General features: G+C 39.4%; 1 protein-coding gene and 5 non-coding genes across 6 annotated transcripts; 4 read left to right on the forward strand and 2 right to left on the reverse strand.

Annotated features, from left to right (window-relative positions):
* The first annotated feature begins 1,723 nt into the window (after positions 1-1,723).
* LOC132849289 (kelch-like protein 10) lies at positions 1,724-5,269 on the forward strand. The gene is made up of 7 exons (XM_060875539.1): positions 1,724-1,874; positions 2,557-3,007; positions 3,378-3,974; positions 4,212-4,361; positions 4,634-4,750; positions 4,877-4,968; positions 5,161-5,269. The coding sequence occupies exons 1-7, from the start codon at positions 1,735-1,737 to the stop codon at positions 5,267-5,269; spliced, it is 1,656 nt and encodes a 551-aa protein (XP_060731522.1). The 5' UTR covers positions 1,724-1,734.
* A 1,690-nt stretch (positions 5,270-6,959) lies between these two features.
* Positions 6,960-7,041, forward strand: trnal-uag (transfer RNA leucine (anticodon UAG)). The gene has a single exon. It is a non-coding gene; the product is annotated as a tRNA-Leu (tRNA).
* Positions 7,042-7,775: 734 nt separating this feature from the next.
* Positions 7,776-7,848, forward strand: trnaf-gaa (transfer RNA phenylalanine (anticodon GAA)). Its single transcript has one exon. It is a non-coding gene; the product is annotated as a tRNA-Phe (tRNA).
* A 3,639-nt stretch (positions 7,849-11,487) lies between these two features.
* trnar-ucg (transfer RNA arginine (anticodon UCG)) lies at positions 11,488-11,560 on the reverse strand. Its single transcript has one exon. It is a non-coding gene; the product is annotated as a tRNA-Arg (tRNA).
* Positions 11,561-12,201: 641 nt separating this feature from the next.
* Positions 12,202-12,272, reverse strand: trnag-ccc (transfer RNA glycine (anticodon CCC)). Its single transcript has one exon. It is a non-coding gene; the product is annotated as a tRNA-Gly (tRNA).
* Positions 12,273-13,675: 1,403 nt separating this feature from the next.
* trnam-cau (transfer RNA methionine (anticodon CAU)) lies at positions 13,676-13,747 on the forward strand. Its single transcript has one exon. It is a non-coding gene; the product is annotated as a tRNA-Met (tRNA).
* Positions 13,748-15,132: the final 1,385 nt, after the last annotated feature.

A 15,132-nucleotide genomic window follows, 5' to 3' on the forward strand; every position in this document is an offset into this window, starting at 1 on the left:
TCTAAAGACACTTTAGTTTCTAGCCCTTGTGTGTCTTCCCCAATTATTATACCCACTAAATCCAAGAAGACAGCTTGTTCCCTGACATACAGATTTGGTATCTTTTGATATAAATTCAGTGATTTTGCTTTATTATTCAGGAACTCAGGAACACAGTGATATGAGTGTGAAATTATTTTATTGCCACACTGCACTACCATGTTTCAATCAACATGTATCTGAGTTTAAATCAGGCCTTAATAGACCTTTATACTAAATTAAAAAAACAATAAGTGAAATTGAATTCTCTTGTCTTTGTATTGCAGCTCATTTGGTTTGTGTGAATGATGTCTTGTTAAGAGTAGAACTGATCCCAAAAGCATATGAGTGAGCTGTGTGGTCTGTGGTATAACAATAATTCAAAATAATTATATATATATATATATATATATATATATATATATATATATGTGTGTGTGTGTGTGTGTGTGTGTGTGTGTGTGTGTGTGCGCGCCACTTTCATTTCTTTTCCACACATAAACAGAAAATGGATCTGTGACTTACTCTTTACACTTTAGTACAGTGATGAACACAAGTACTAAACAGATCCAGTAGATTATACTTACAGTACAGTATAGTTGTGTTCACTCTAAAGATGATTAGTTTCTGTTCTAAATGACTGTTATGGTTTTTCTTTCACACAGGGAAGAAGAAAAGAAAAGGTATGTGTATTTTTAAGGGTAAGAAAAATCCCACATTATTTTATTCCACATTAATTGTGTATATAACTACAGTACATAGAGATTGAAAAACAAGAAAACATTAAAATCTGATCCACAGTTTATTTAGACTTATGTTCAGCTGTATACAGTATCTCCCTATGTTAATAAGAATAGACAGAGTGATACATTTTCTTATTACGTTGGGTTTATCATATATTTCTACTCCAGAATAAACTTCCTACTTTTGTTTTGAGCAAAATTTTGTCAAACAAAAAGCCAGAAGATTTACCTGGTTTCTGCACTGTCACCTGACTAGCTGACATCTCCACAGAAGCCACTAATGATTGTATTAGTTGAATAGTATATGCAACTCTGAAGATAAAAAGATCTGTTTTCTTGTTGTGATATGAAGTCATCAGGAAAGACAAAAGTCCACAGTCCATCAGCTGTCCTTTTTATTTATCAGGGATTAATTAAATGACAATTGTTTGATCCTCAACAACCTCTATAAACAAACTCGGGTGAGAACACCAGAGATTTTTAATGTGTAGTCATGTTTTGTCACAATAAATGAACCAGCATTCTGATACCAGGTGGGAAATCAGCAGGACTATCAGCTATCTGTATTTTGTGTTTTGTTAAGACAGACCACAGAAAGAGGAATGATGGCATGCTGCATGTTAAAATGTTTTGTTTTACTTTCTTATTGTTGACAAATCTCATGTATTGATTATATAAAATATATAAAATTCATTACTTTTCTTTCTTTTTTTCCATTTCTGACTACAAATTTCGGTGTATTATAATTAATTAATTGATCATTACATTAAAACTATGGTTTATTAGTGCCAGGAAATGTGGTTTGAGGCCACAGCTTATTGACGACGTGACGTCACTATGACGCGGCATTCGGCGCTGTTCCAGAAAGCTGCGATTTAAAACACGCTTCTTTATAAAACTCACTATCAACGCTCTTATCACGCCCTGTAACACGGACGGATTAGACGACTTGTTTACGAGTATGGAGAGAGAGATGAGTGAAGACAGGAAGCTGTGCGGTTTACTGAACGAGATGCGATTGGACGGGTCGCTGTGTGACGCGGTGCTCAGAGTGGACGAAGTGGACTTCAAGGTCCACAAGAACATCCTCTCGGCGTACAGCCCGTATTTCAGGTAAAAAACCAAACACAACTTTTCATCTTAAAATGGTACCTAATGAGCAAAAACTATACCGAAGATGAAATGGTATTTACATTAGTATTAAATGAACAGATCCATAGTCACAACTCACAGCGCGAGTCTGATTTAATGATGATTTCTTAACGCCGACGTTTCCTCACAGCCATCTGACTGAAATCCACCCTGTTACACGATATTGTAATAAAACAAGTGTCAGGATGTTAAGGAGCGCATGTCCAGTGTGTGTACTGTGTAAAACACATGCGGTGACAACTGGGCTGGAAATAAACTATGAAGTGTTTGTTTTTTTCGCTGATATTTAGCTCGAGTTTAGTTTTCTTCGGCTACACCGTCTTCATCTTATCTTCATGGAAGAATATTTATATAGTGATAGATTTTATTTCTTTTTAATAATCTGGATTTGCTGAATGATTCATTATAGTGTCTGAAGTACAATTAAAATGTATTTATTACTGGACTTGTCTACAAGTTACATAAACTACACGTTTGATTGGCTGTCGTCACTCTGATTGACAGGCTAGAGGAACGCCCTCCGTTTAAACTCTCTCTAACTCCTGACTGCAGCATCCACATCATCAGGACTCTAGTCTATTGTGTGGAGATATTTTTAATATATGTTTTAACTAATATATGTTCTTCTCTTCCTGATCTGCAGAGCTCTATTCACAAGATGGAGCAATCTGGATCAGAGTGTGTACAACATCAATGGTGTATCTCCAGAAATCATGGATCTTATAATCCACTACATGTACACGCAGGACATTCAAGTCACCACTGATGAAGTGGAGACTCTCTTGGCCACGGCCAATTACCTGCTTATCCAAGACCTTGTAATGAACTGCTTAAGGATTTGGCAGTACGCTGACACTCACTCGTGCTACGAGCTGCGGGATCAGGCCTACATGTACACGTTGCATCACTTCGAGGACGTCGTTTTTTCACAGTCTGGAAAATTCCTAGAGCTGACCGTGGAGCAGCTCAGTGACATCCTGGAGAAGGATGAGCTGAACATCAAGGAGGAGAAAACAGCGTTCCAAGCTGTATTCCTGTGGATCAGGTATGATCCCAGCGTCCGAACGCAGCACATAGTGAACCTGCTGCCGAAGGTGAGTGTCATAACACCCGACCAAGACCCTGATGATTGTTCCTACCTTGAGTTTGAATGGAACAGAAACCAGACAGTAGACTAACAGTTAGGGATCCAGTGATAGCTCTGAATTAATTTAATTAGGTAATGATGGTAATAAACAATACATGCTAATGGGCAGGAAAAATCTCATTATTTTGAGATCTTCTTGTTTAATAATAAGTCTTTTTTGTTATATAATACGATCTTAATCGTACAACAATTATCTCACAGTCTCCTGTATAAATGAGTCAGATTCCATATTATCCTACAACCTTCCACATTTTTGCTCCACTTTCTAACCAAAAGTTCTGACCTTTCATATTGTGTTGTCTGTGCTGTGAGGTCAGGTGCGGCTGGCTCTGGTGACTCAGGAATACTTCCTGGAAAATATAAAGAAAAACCCGGTGGTCAGCAGTGTGTGTGAGTGTCAACCCATCATCGCCCACGCCATGAAGGCCATGTACGTCTCCAACACCAGACACTCACATCTGTTTACCCGTCCACGGCTCCCGTATTCCATCTTGTTTGCCATCGGCTTCAGTGAGGAATCTTCTAAGAACATAGTGGAAACGTACGACTCGAGGCTGGACAGCTGGATGTGCATCTCCAGCAGAGAAGAGCAAGTTCGAATGTATCACGGCACAGTGTACTTTGATGGTTTGGTGTATGTTATTGGTGGTTTTGACCTTGTGGAATACTTCAACACCATGTGCACATTCAATCCTTTGGATGGAACGTGGAACGAGGCAGCGCCCATGCACTCGTGCCGCGGCTATGTTAGCGTTACCGTGCTGGACGGATTCATCTATGCCATGGGAGGCTTCGACGGCACCGTGAGTCTTAACACAGCTGAGTGTTATCAACCAAGCACCAACCAGTGTAGCCTCATCCCATCCATGCACGAGCAGCGAAGTGACGCCAGCACTGCCACTTTAAATGGCAAGGTAAGCCTTCAATTCTCACACACACAAACTTCAGCACAGTGAATTGGGGTCAGAGGTCAGGATCATTCCTTATACAGTGCCCTGGTACAAAAAGGGTCAAGGGCCTTTGGCTAAAAAATTAAATTAATCTATTATTAATATTATTTAATGTTCCAGTCCCTGATGAGACCTGAAAGCAGAACCTGGAGACACCCAGAAGCTTGATTACTTTTTGTCTTTTTTTTTTGGTTCCTGTAGATCTACATCTGTGGAGGCTTCAGTGAAAACAAGCATCATTTCACGGCTGAGTGTTTTGACCCTTATTCTAATCAGTGGACCCTGATTGAGCCGATGCACATGCCCAGGAGTGGCCTAGGTGTCATTGCGCTGAACAACCAATTGTTTGCTGTAAGAACTGAAAATAACACACACACACACACACACACACACACAGAAAATTTAACCATATGACCTATGTACTGATATAAGGATCGAAATTTTAACAAAAATGACGTCTTAAAATGAGACTATGTGGTAAATGTGAAAATAATTCTATGAAAACTTAATTTTTGAAGAAATAAATGAAGCTCATATCATTGTTTTGTAAGTGACGGGATGGATACATGTTTCTATTCGCACTGTTTATGTTCATTCACACAGAGAAATCTGATGTTTTATAGATCGGAGGTTTCGGTGGATTCAGTCGGATGCAGAGCATCGAGGCCTTTAACCCTCGCACCAACTCCTGGAGGTTTGTTTCCCCCATGCTTAACCCACGCAGCAACTTTGGCATTGAGGTAACGAACCTGGTGTTAATACAAGATTAGACCCAACTCCAAAACCTGGAGTGAATGAATAATAATGAATAATAATCCATCTATTGTCTACCTCTTCACCATATGATCGTCTTCTTCTTCTTTCAGGTGATGGACGGTCACTTGTATGTGATTGGTGGCTGCAATAATAAAGGCACAACCTCCAGATGCGAGTACTACGATGTGTATAAAGATGAGTGGTAAGAGCAGCTTACTGTCACTTCCAGAGATCTGGAGTTATGTAGTTAAGTTTATCCTAGAAACTTGTGTGCGTGTGTGTGTATCTTGTAATTATTTAGTGTATTAAACTGAACCCCAGGGTAAATGTGATATTATGGTGATAATTAAACACAGAAACATTGCAAACATGACAAACGTTTGATTTCCTGCAGGTTCCATGTCCAGAATCTGAACATTTCCCGCAGCGCAGTCAGCTGCTGTGTGGTTTCTGGGCTTCCCAACGTCACCGACTACACCACAGAACGTAATGGTTTACTCTAGATGCACAGCTTTTATTATTTTTATTATATTTTATTATTATTATATGTCATGGTATTTTTAATTAATTGCCTATTTTAAGACATAGAGTACAGATTAGGATTTAACCTCTATCTGTCATTATAAACATTTATTTTATTGTTTTAATCATCTGCGTAATTCACCTGTGTTTATGACACAATAGTCTGTTATCGGAAATCTGTATAAATATTCAGGAATAACTCCTTCTTTTTTTATTTATTTATTGCATCTTTGGGAGCTCAGAGTTTATATTTATATACAGAACAAATCAATCATATTACGTATTAAGTATTTAATGTAAGTGTGATGAGTAAAAGGTACTAAAAGTAAAAAAAATCGATTTCTATAATTGTATAACGTTCATTACGGGAAATGTTACTTTATACCTTTAAAACTACTCAGGTGTGTGTCAATGAATATTAAATGTTTTAAAATGAATATATATGAATATAACAGTGCATTGATTTTTTTGGTTCTTTTGCATTTCAAAAAATAAAAAAAAAATCATAATGTGCTGGGTGTTAAAACACAATGTTTAATATAAAATGTGTCTTATATGTATATTGAGTTGTTTTTTTTTTACTTTCTATATGAATCAAAGTGTACAGAATACAAAACTTGTCTCACTTTATTATTGTTACTAAATCTCATGTACTGGATCTATAATATATTCAGCTGTATGAGTGTGGAGCTTCCTGGTTTGTTATAATAATAATGAAACACAAATAAATTCATTAATATTGTTTCATCACTGTCTTTTTTTTATCATTTTTGACTACATATATTTTACTGTTTTATAGTTATTTTGATTAAAACCATGTAAAGAAGGCTTCTAACACAATAAATCTGAGATTTATATTAAAGATTTTAAATAAATTTTAAATTAAATTAAATAAAGATTTTTCTATTTTTTTAAATTCTGAACAGAAACAATATTTTAGTGTTTCCTGTCTCCTGTGTCCCACAACACTCCTCTTTAGTCAGAAACCAGCTAAAGTGAAAGACAATAATGTTTAATACAATTCTTTATGTATCAGAGACTACACTGAAGCTGAGAGTAGAAATAAAACCAAACACATGGATAATTATTTTCAGTACCTGAGCTTAGTTCTACTTTGCAGTGTGATATGTTTTGCTCACAGAAAACACTTTCTACATGGATCAACCTTAAAAAAAAACAAACAAACAAACAAAACAAATGCAACAATAAAAAATGCTGTAATGGATATAATTTTTTTTTTGTAACCAGACATACAGGAAGTGATTACTTCTGTGCAGGACGTTAGGCCTGTTTAGGTTCCTGAAATCACTTTGGAAAGGAAAAATAATGTTAAACAGTTAAGGACATTTTAAACAAAATAATAAAACTTTAGCTTGAGCAATTTTAGTTGATTTTATTCAAATTAAAGTTTTCATTTTCGTTCCCTGTAGAGATTCTAATCCCTGATTCTAATCAAACAATAATTAACTTTATTAAGCTTCCTAACTGTTCACTGAGTCTGTGCTAGAGTGGGGTGTGATAAGCTAGCACTGGATCTGCATCTTTCACAACTCTGGGCTGTATTTCTGTGCTGGTTGGACACAGATGCTTGTTAGTTGACATAAGCAAGTTTATGCTAGAATGTTCCTTCTTGGTGGAAAGCAGAAGACTGTAAAGGCCTGCATGTCTGTGGGTAGCGTGGCCGAGTGGTCTAAGGCGCTGGATTTAGGCTCCAGTCTCTTTGGAGGCGTGGGTTCAAATCCCACTGCTGCCAGGGAAATGTTTCAAGGCACTGATTTAGTGTCCTGTCTCTGCTAGAGTGGGGTGTGATAACCTAGCAGTCTGGATCTTAACTTTGGTAGATATTTCTGTGCTGGTAAACTTACACGCTCACACTAGCTTGCATCCTGTTTCCGCTCTTTGGAGGTGTGGGTTAAATCCCACCGCTGTCAAAGAAATTTTTTTTTTTTTTAATCTCACCTAAATGTCTGCTCAGTCAGTGTATTTGTATTTACAATGGTAAAATTTTGTTGCACAGTAACTTACACAAAGCACAATGGAGTTTAAAATATAACTTTATGTAATATGTAAGCACTTTATGTAAATACTCACCAAGATGGAAATTCTTTGACATTATTTTGTGTGCAGGATTTGAAACGATCTGTGTTGTTATGGAGGAATGCACAGTGCATTGGGGGTTCGGCCTTAATAGTCCTGCAGTAGGCAAAGTGCTGGGTGCATGGGATTGATGAATGTGCAGGGTGGAAATTCAGCTGAATTCCACCCTGCACAAATCTGGCTGCTTTTAATCAAGATTATCCTGCAAGATTTTTTTCAGTTACCTTAAGTTCCCTATTATAGGCTAACCTGCAATTTTGTAAAGCTACCTCAAACAAGAGGCTGAGGCTATAGAGTGCCAATGAATTTTGCAAAGTGTTGTGGGGTCTTAACAAAACAAAGGCTCACACTCGCGTCCCGTTGCTAATGCTCACAGCATTGTGTCCCGTTGCCGAAATAGCTCAGCTGGGAGAGCGTTAGACTGAAGCTCTAAAGGTCCCTGGTTCAATCCTGGGTTTCAGCAATTGGTTTGCTTCTAGAGAGGTGGCGTATGTTTGTATCATTGGCTAGGGAGTGCCGATGAACTTTGCAAATCCCTTGTGGCTTTGGATCTTGGTGTTCTTGACAAGACCATTTTTAAGCCTGTTTGGTAAAGGAATTGTGCCAGAAAGCTACATTTAAAGACACCGTGATTTTCAAATCTATCCCTGGGTCTAGGTGTTTTTCAAGGGTGTACTGACTTAGGACCTGCTTAAACGCATTTGTTTTAGGAAGTGTGCATGGTACAGTCTTTGTACACAGGCCCCTCCTGAGCCTGGGTTTACATGCAGGTACAAGCACAGTGGTTTTTCCAACCGATATAGCGGTTACACCTCACAAAACGGAGAAGCTCTTCAAAGTTTTCTTCCAGAAAGCCACACTGTTGGAACAGCTGTTGTGTACCATTTGAAACCAAAGTCAACACTTCACCCACTTCTTCAACCCCACGAGTCCTCCTCCTGCAGTGTTTGGCCAGCTCACTGGAGGTGATGCTTGACAGAATTTGGGCTTCAGATGGAATATGGCCACCACATTTTTTTAAAAGCTCTGCCTTCTTTGCCTCTTTAAGCTGATGGATGTCATCCTTCTCCCACTCAAAAATGCAGCTGGACAACTCGGAGCACAATGTGCCAAACAGTGGATGGTGCTCTGTTGTAAGACCTAAAGTGAAACGCCTCATGAAGTGAAAAATATCAAGTCTTACTTTGAATTTCAATGGTCGAAACCAGATGAGAACTGGGCTTACGCCTGTACCAATGAGAAACAATGAGTGAATTTATGAAAGTAAGCAATTAATTTATCACAATTTTCAAAAAGATTGTCACAGACCTGTTTCATTGCAGCAATCTCTGTCAACATAAATCACTTCTGGCTCTGGCTCCCCAGCATCCATGAAGCGCTTGACTATACCTTGACACAGTTCATCTAGGCCAGCTCCCTCACCAGTGGTCAGGTCACAGTTCAAGACTTGGCCAAACTTGTTTCCAATATTGGTCATCCATGTAGCTGTGTCTGCAATGCCACCAGCAAGTTTTTTGGTAATCTATATGAGCACAAATAACACAAACAACCATCAAGTATAAATAATATTTGTAATGTATACATACACACAAGCAGATGTGTATATATATATATATATATATATATATATATATATATATATATATATATATATATCGTCACTGTCGGGCGGAATCCTCGTATCTCCAAAACCATTATTTTTCAGGAAATACGCGTATTTTTTTGAGTTATTAAACATTGTATCGTTAAAGTTGTTATTATACCTTATATTGCTATCACATACTGTTGTGTACCAACATTAACACAACATTTTCCCAAAGTCACGTTTTATCGGAGATACAAGCTTAATGACTTGGGAGCAGGGAGTTACGAGATTATGCTGTCATTGATAAGAACGGTACGGACACAGACGTCGCTGCTGCCAGCAGTGTTCAATAAAGTCTGCGGTCACATTGAGCCTTTTGACAAGAGATAAGGCTTCAATAGTTAACCAAAGCTAATGACTGTAGTTACATACATCTTCCTAAATTCTATTTTAAAGGTTTAAGACCTATAAGTGATGCAATACAAAACACGATAAGCTGATTAGGCTGTCTAATAGGTGGAAATTAGTCTAATCTGTTCGCAAACTTACTTTCGTGGCTCACGGGTTTCTTTCTGCACAGAAGCATTACAACTATCGATTTTTAACAAAACAGACCTACTCAAATGTATCTAATCTAACTATTTTCACTTGTTAGTGTCCAAAAAACACAAGGTTTGCCTTGACATTGTAAGATACAACCCTATCTTATCTGCAGATTTTTTTTTCTTTGAGCCCCACGAAAATCACTTTAGATATCACTTTAAGACGTGTTGATTCGTTGCGACTCTTAATCTTGAGGAGAAATATGCCGCGAAGCTCTCCCGCGGAGTGAAGAAGAGGTGGAGTTACGAGGTTTCTCATACAGTTGAAGTGTCCAATGGAGTTAAGAGATTTGCGCTCAAGCTATTTTCAAGGCTTTAGATTGGTTAATAACTTGTAAAAATAACAGACCCACGTGGGGACTGACCAATAGCATCGATATGTGAAAAAATATGAAATTGACAAAATTTGGACATACGAGGTTTCCGCCCGACAGCGACGATATATATATATCTCTGTGTGTGTGTGTGTGTGTGTTTGTGTATGCATATGTGAGTGTGTATTTACCTTCTTTGTTGAATCAAGCTTCAGGATTCTACCATATGTAGAGGTAATGACACCCTTCAGCTCATCCAGATGACCAACAGTCTGACAGGTATTCTACAGTTCGCCTTGCCCACTCCTCACTGTGAATTCCTTGTAGGGACGCTGCAAGTAACTTGAGCTGTTTCCGGCAGACCTTGACTTCAACAAAGTCACACACTTCCTATCAAGGGCAAGCTGAGTGGTGAGGACAGCCGGGAATTTGTTTCTGTGGGAAGGATCTAGTTGTTTAAGCACCTCCATACTCCAAGGGCATATAGGAATCCTACACTTGCTACAGCGAGGGTAGTCTGCTCCAATGAGATAATACCTGGAGTCAATATCGATGACTTCCCTCACTTTTGTGTAAATTCCAGAATGGTGCATTTTCATATTGCACTCATCACATTTTAGAGGGATGCCCCACATCCACATTGGAGCCCACAGAAACATTCGCTGTCTGAAATAGCTACCTGGATCAGGAGGTGAAGTTGTAGGCTTGCAAGGGCTTGGTGAATAAAACCAGTTCTGTGAAAATTGCTGCTTTAGCTGTCCTGTGCTGTCATAAAGACACTGTGCTATGCACTACTGATCTGCTGGTTTAATAACTCTACAGAATTGCTTGGGGAGAAAACACCCAATTCACTTCTGGAGGCTTCAGGTTGATGTCTGTTGTGCATGATGTGTGAGGAGCACTTTGTAAAGTTTCTTGTCACGCTTGGGTGAAACTGGACTTTTGAATGCCAGCAGCAACCGATATATGTTCTTGAGCAGCTACAGGATGATTTTTAAATGACTCTCTGAGTGAAGCTGTAGGTGGCACCACAGTTGCCCTGCCTTGTTCTGCAACACTGGTGAAAAGGTGGTCATTTTCAATGTGCTGAAGCAGTCCAACTGCACCCCAGACTTTTTTGTCACACTGGTCACAACTCTCTTTGGTATGGTAGTCTAAGAGATGGCCAGAGAAATGCTCCGCCTCAATACTTTTGCTGCACAAAGCACAACTGACTATAATATGTGCATGAGTGTTGGTTTGAGATGCTATGCTGGTTTGAGATGCTGGCTGAGCTGTTGTGCTGGTTTGAGATGCTGGGCGAGCTGTTGTGCTGGTATGAGGGGCTGGGCGAGCTGTTGTGCTGGTATGAGGGGCTGGGCGAGCTGTTGTGCTGGTATGAGGGGCTCATGCTGGGTGAGCTGTTGTGAGAGGCATTGATTGTTCAGGGTGCCTTCTTAAGAAGCTGAAGCTTTACCTGTTAGGCCTTCAGCTTTGATTTTCAAAGTCCATTTCAATGTTTTTTCATCCGGCTCACACATGTGACAGACCAGATTGTGAAGGTGATAATGAGCAGCAGCGAACAGAAGCACTTGGCAGTTCCTAAAGAACACCTTATAAGCTGACCCAGATGGGACTCGAACCCACAATCCTCAGCTCCGAAGGCTGATGCCTTATCCATTAGGCCACTGGGCCTGCAGACAAAGGTTTCAAGACAAAGGTTTCAAGACAAAGGTTTCAGGAAAAACGTTTTTTTAAAACCATATATCATTTTCTACTGCTATCGCATGAGTTTATTATCCGCATTCACTCCAATCCTTCACCATTGTCCAGATAGATCTGAAAAGCTCTGGAAAGCAACAATTGAGCCTTCTTCAAATAAGATGTTCAAAGAAACACATCCCCAAAACATTCTGTTTAATGCAAGAATAAAAGGCAGCTTGGCAAAATCCAAATCTTGCTGATACCACTACATTTTGGAGAGCATGACTTGGAATAGAATCAGCTTGTAACATATGACAGAAAGTTCCATTTAGAGGCTCAAATTGACTCGGCGGGTACAGCACTTATGAAGGCTTTTATGGCACAGTCTGAAAGGCAGCAAAGCACAAACCTGCACCACCCGGGAATTGGAATAAACGGCAGGCAGGAATTAATGGCTGCTTTGGAAAAAATTAACCTTACTTATACCACTACCTTTTTAGAGCTTGACATGGAATACCACCAGCTTGTAACATATGACAGAAAGTTCTATTAAGAAGCTCAAAATGACTCAGGAGTTACAGCACTTAGGAAGCCTTTTTCAGCACAGCTTGAAAGGAAGCAGAAGACAAACCTGCACCAGCCAGGAATCGAACCCGGTTCACAAGAATGGGAATCTTGTATGATACCACTACACCACTGGTGCACTGTGCACCAGGCTCTTTTGCTAGTTATCCTAGCATTTGTTGTTCAGGACCTGCAGGATTCTCTAACTTCAGGGTGCCTTCTTAAGAGCTAACTAGAAGTGCACCCAGATGCTACTCCAACCCACAATCATCATGTGAAGCTGAAGCTTTACCTGTTAGGCCTTCAGCTTTGATTTTTTGATATGTTGATTTTTTGACAAAACAGTCAATTGGCCGAAACATAGTCTTAGTCACACACAATCGGTTGTAAATGAAAAAAAAAAAAAAACAATATTTCACTACTGATTAAGATTGTGACAAATTTTTGTCCTTGTACAAAAATGCTAATGCAGAGGGATTTGTGATTTCATAGGAGATGGTGTATAAGTGTAAGTATATAAATATTACAGATTGTAACTGTAATTACACCTTCATATTATTTTATTATAACTGAATTTTTATTTGAGAATTGACAAACGTTGTATGTTTGTGAAAACATAAATAAAAAAGTTAGTATGTGATTCTCATTTTCTGAATTAATATTTAGAATATTTTTGTTGATGCTGTTATTGAATATGATTGTAGAGACTACTGATCATTCATTATACAAACAATGCATCTGTTTATCCACAGACTGTTTATAACTCAGTGTCAATTGTGATGACATACAGTCACATCAATCAGCTGCATGAAGACTGCAGAGAACTGCTGTACAGGACCAAGATGGTATTATTAACAATAAACAACACTAAAGTCTCTTCTTGGTGAGTTGGGCTTCTGTTCCCCACATTCACTTCAATAATAAAAATAAATAAATATGTAATATATACATATTGAGCACTTTATTGTAAATATAGGTGTATTATAAAGATACACACACACACACACACACACACACACACACACACACACACACACACACATATACCGGGACACTTTTCTGCAAGGAGTGGAGCTTCCCCAGCAGATCAGTGTGGCAAAGCATTTACTGCAAAACCCAAGAGGGCTTCCGACAGCACACGTGGAACATGGACATGCTGTTATCGAGTTCCAGGAGCCTGAAAATTTTAAGGGTGAGTTAGTAATTCACCACCGCAAACATGCTAGATCTGAGACTATGGTATCACATGCAGATGTAGCTGCACCTGCCATGAGCCTGCTTGTTTTATTATTGCTATCAACCCTTTTTTTTTCAACCCATTGTTGCAGGTCAACACCACGATCCTGGTGGCCTACTGGATTATGTTTCGGCCTCTTGCATCAAAGACAATGGGTTTTGTCCAAAGACTTTTCAGTTTAGCTCTTAGATGACTCCAGCAGAAACCCAGAATACCAGAAACTCAAAACAGCAGCGCCCCAGTGGCCTAATGGGTAAGGCACTGGCACTGGATTGTGGGTTTGAGTCCCATCTGGGGTGTGCTGAAGCAGAGTGGCGCAGTGGAAGCGTGCTGGGCCCATAACCCAGAGGTCGATGGATCGAAACCATCCTCTGCTAAGAGCAGCCAATGTTCTAACTAAATGCAGGTTGTCCAAAATCAAAAAAGAAAGTTTTAATCCAAACTTAAATACTGGACCTGAAAAGCGGGCCGAGCGGTCCAAGGTGCTGGATTAAGGCTCCAGTCTCTTCGGGGGCGTGGGTTCAAATCCCACCGTTGCCAGGAAACCTTTTCAAGGCACAGATAAAGCATTCTAACTGTTCCCTGAGTCTGTGCTAAAGTGGGGTGTGATACTGTAAGTTAGCACTGTGTCTGCACCTCTGGGCTGTATTTCCATGCTGGTTGAACGCAGATGCTTGTTAGTTCACATGAGCAAGATCATGTCTTTCTTCCATCAACACATTTGGGAGAGCATAAAGGCTTCCAATTCCTCGGGTAGCATGACTGAGTGGTCTAAGCTGCTGGATTTAGGCTTCAGTCTCTTTGGAGGTGTTGGGTCAAATCCTACTGCTGCCATAGAAACCGCATATTCCTTCTAGACAGTTTTTTATTGTCACCTAAATGTCCGCTCACTCAGTGTATTTGTATTTACAATTGTATGATTTTGTTGCACAATATCTTACACAAAGCATAATGGAGTTTTAAATATAACTTCATGTAATTTTTAAATACTCTGTGTAAATACTCACCAAGATGGACATTTTTTACAATAATTTGTGTACAGGATTCAAGAAATGATCTGTGTTATGTTATGGAGGAATGCACAGTGCATGTAAATAAAATTTGTTTGGATAAATAAGCATTGTGTGTTAATCGTTCACTTTCCAAAATCGTGCACTGTACAAAAACTAGTTTTCTTATATTTTTTAAAAGATACAACCATGTGCCCCCATTATCCTGCACTACAACCCTCTGCTTATTTTTCTCTTTTCCTCCTTTTTCCTTCTTCTCTTTCCCCCCTCCAAGCAGTCCCTTTTGCCCTGGCTCTGTTATTAAAGGTTGTGCATTGGCCAGAAAACAAACCCAGATCAACTGCTTGGAAGGCAGCTATGCTCACCACTATACCACCTACGCCTTGACGTCAGTGAGCCCAACTTTGGTGACTGAAAGTTGATGTTTTTTAGTAACTCTTATTTATTTTGTTACTTAGATGTTTCCCAGGCCTCAGCAAAGGGTAGGCAGGCTTTGCTGTGGTTTCTGTAGTGTAGTGGTTATCATGTTTGCCTTACACCCGAAAGGTCCCCAGTTTGAACCTGGGCAGGGACAAGGACAAGCAGAAACATGCTGTTGCTTTTGAGCTTTGCTTCAGTAAGCAGCCTCTTGTTTCAGCTCGCGTGACACAGTCAGACATTGAGACTCTAACCGTGATAGATGCAGGTTCTCCACAACAAGGTGCCTCCCTTAAAATTCGCTATACTGCATGAACGAGTGTTTGTTGTAGCTG

Source organism: Tachysurus vachellii, chromosome 7 (genome assembly GCF_030014155.1).
Source record: "Tachysurus vachellii isolate PV-2020 chromosome 7, HZAU_Pvac_v1, whole genome shotgun sequence".
In the NCBI taxonomy this organism is placed as follows: Eukaryota; Metazoa; Chordata; class Actinopteri; order Siluriformes; family Bagridae; genus Tachysurus; species Tachysurus vachellii.

Bases quoted from the DNA above. Each gene is read 5' to 3' on its own strand.
- LOC132849289 (XM_060875539.1), top strand. From the start codon at position 1,735: ATGAGTGAAGACAGGAAGCTGTGCGGTTTACTGAACGAGATGCGATTG. The intron at 1,875-2,556 runs GTAAAAAACCAA...CCTGATCTGCAG, and splicing joins GCGTACAGCCCGTATTTCAG to AGCTCTATTCACAAGATGGA. The intron at 4,751-4,876 runs GTAACGAACCTG...TTCTTCTTTCAG, and splicing joins GCAGCAACTTTGGCATTGAG to GTGATGGACGGTCACTTGTA.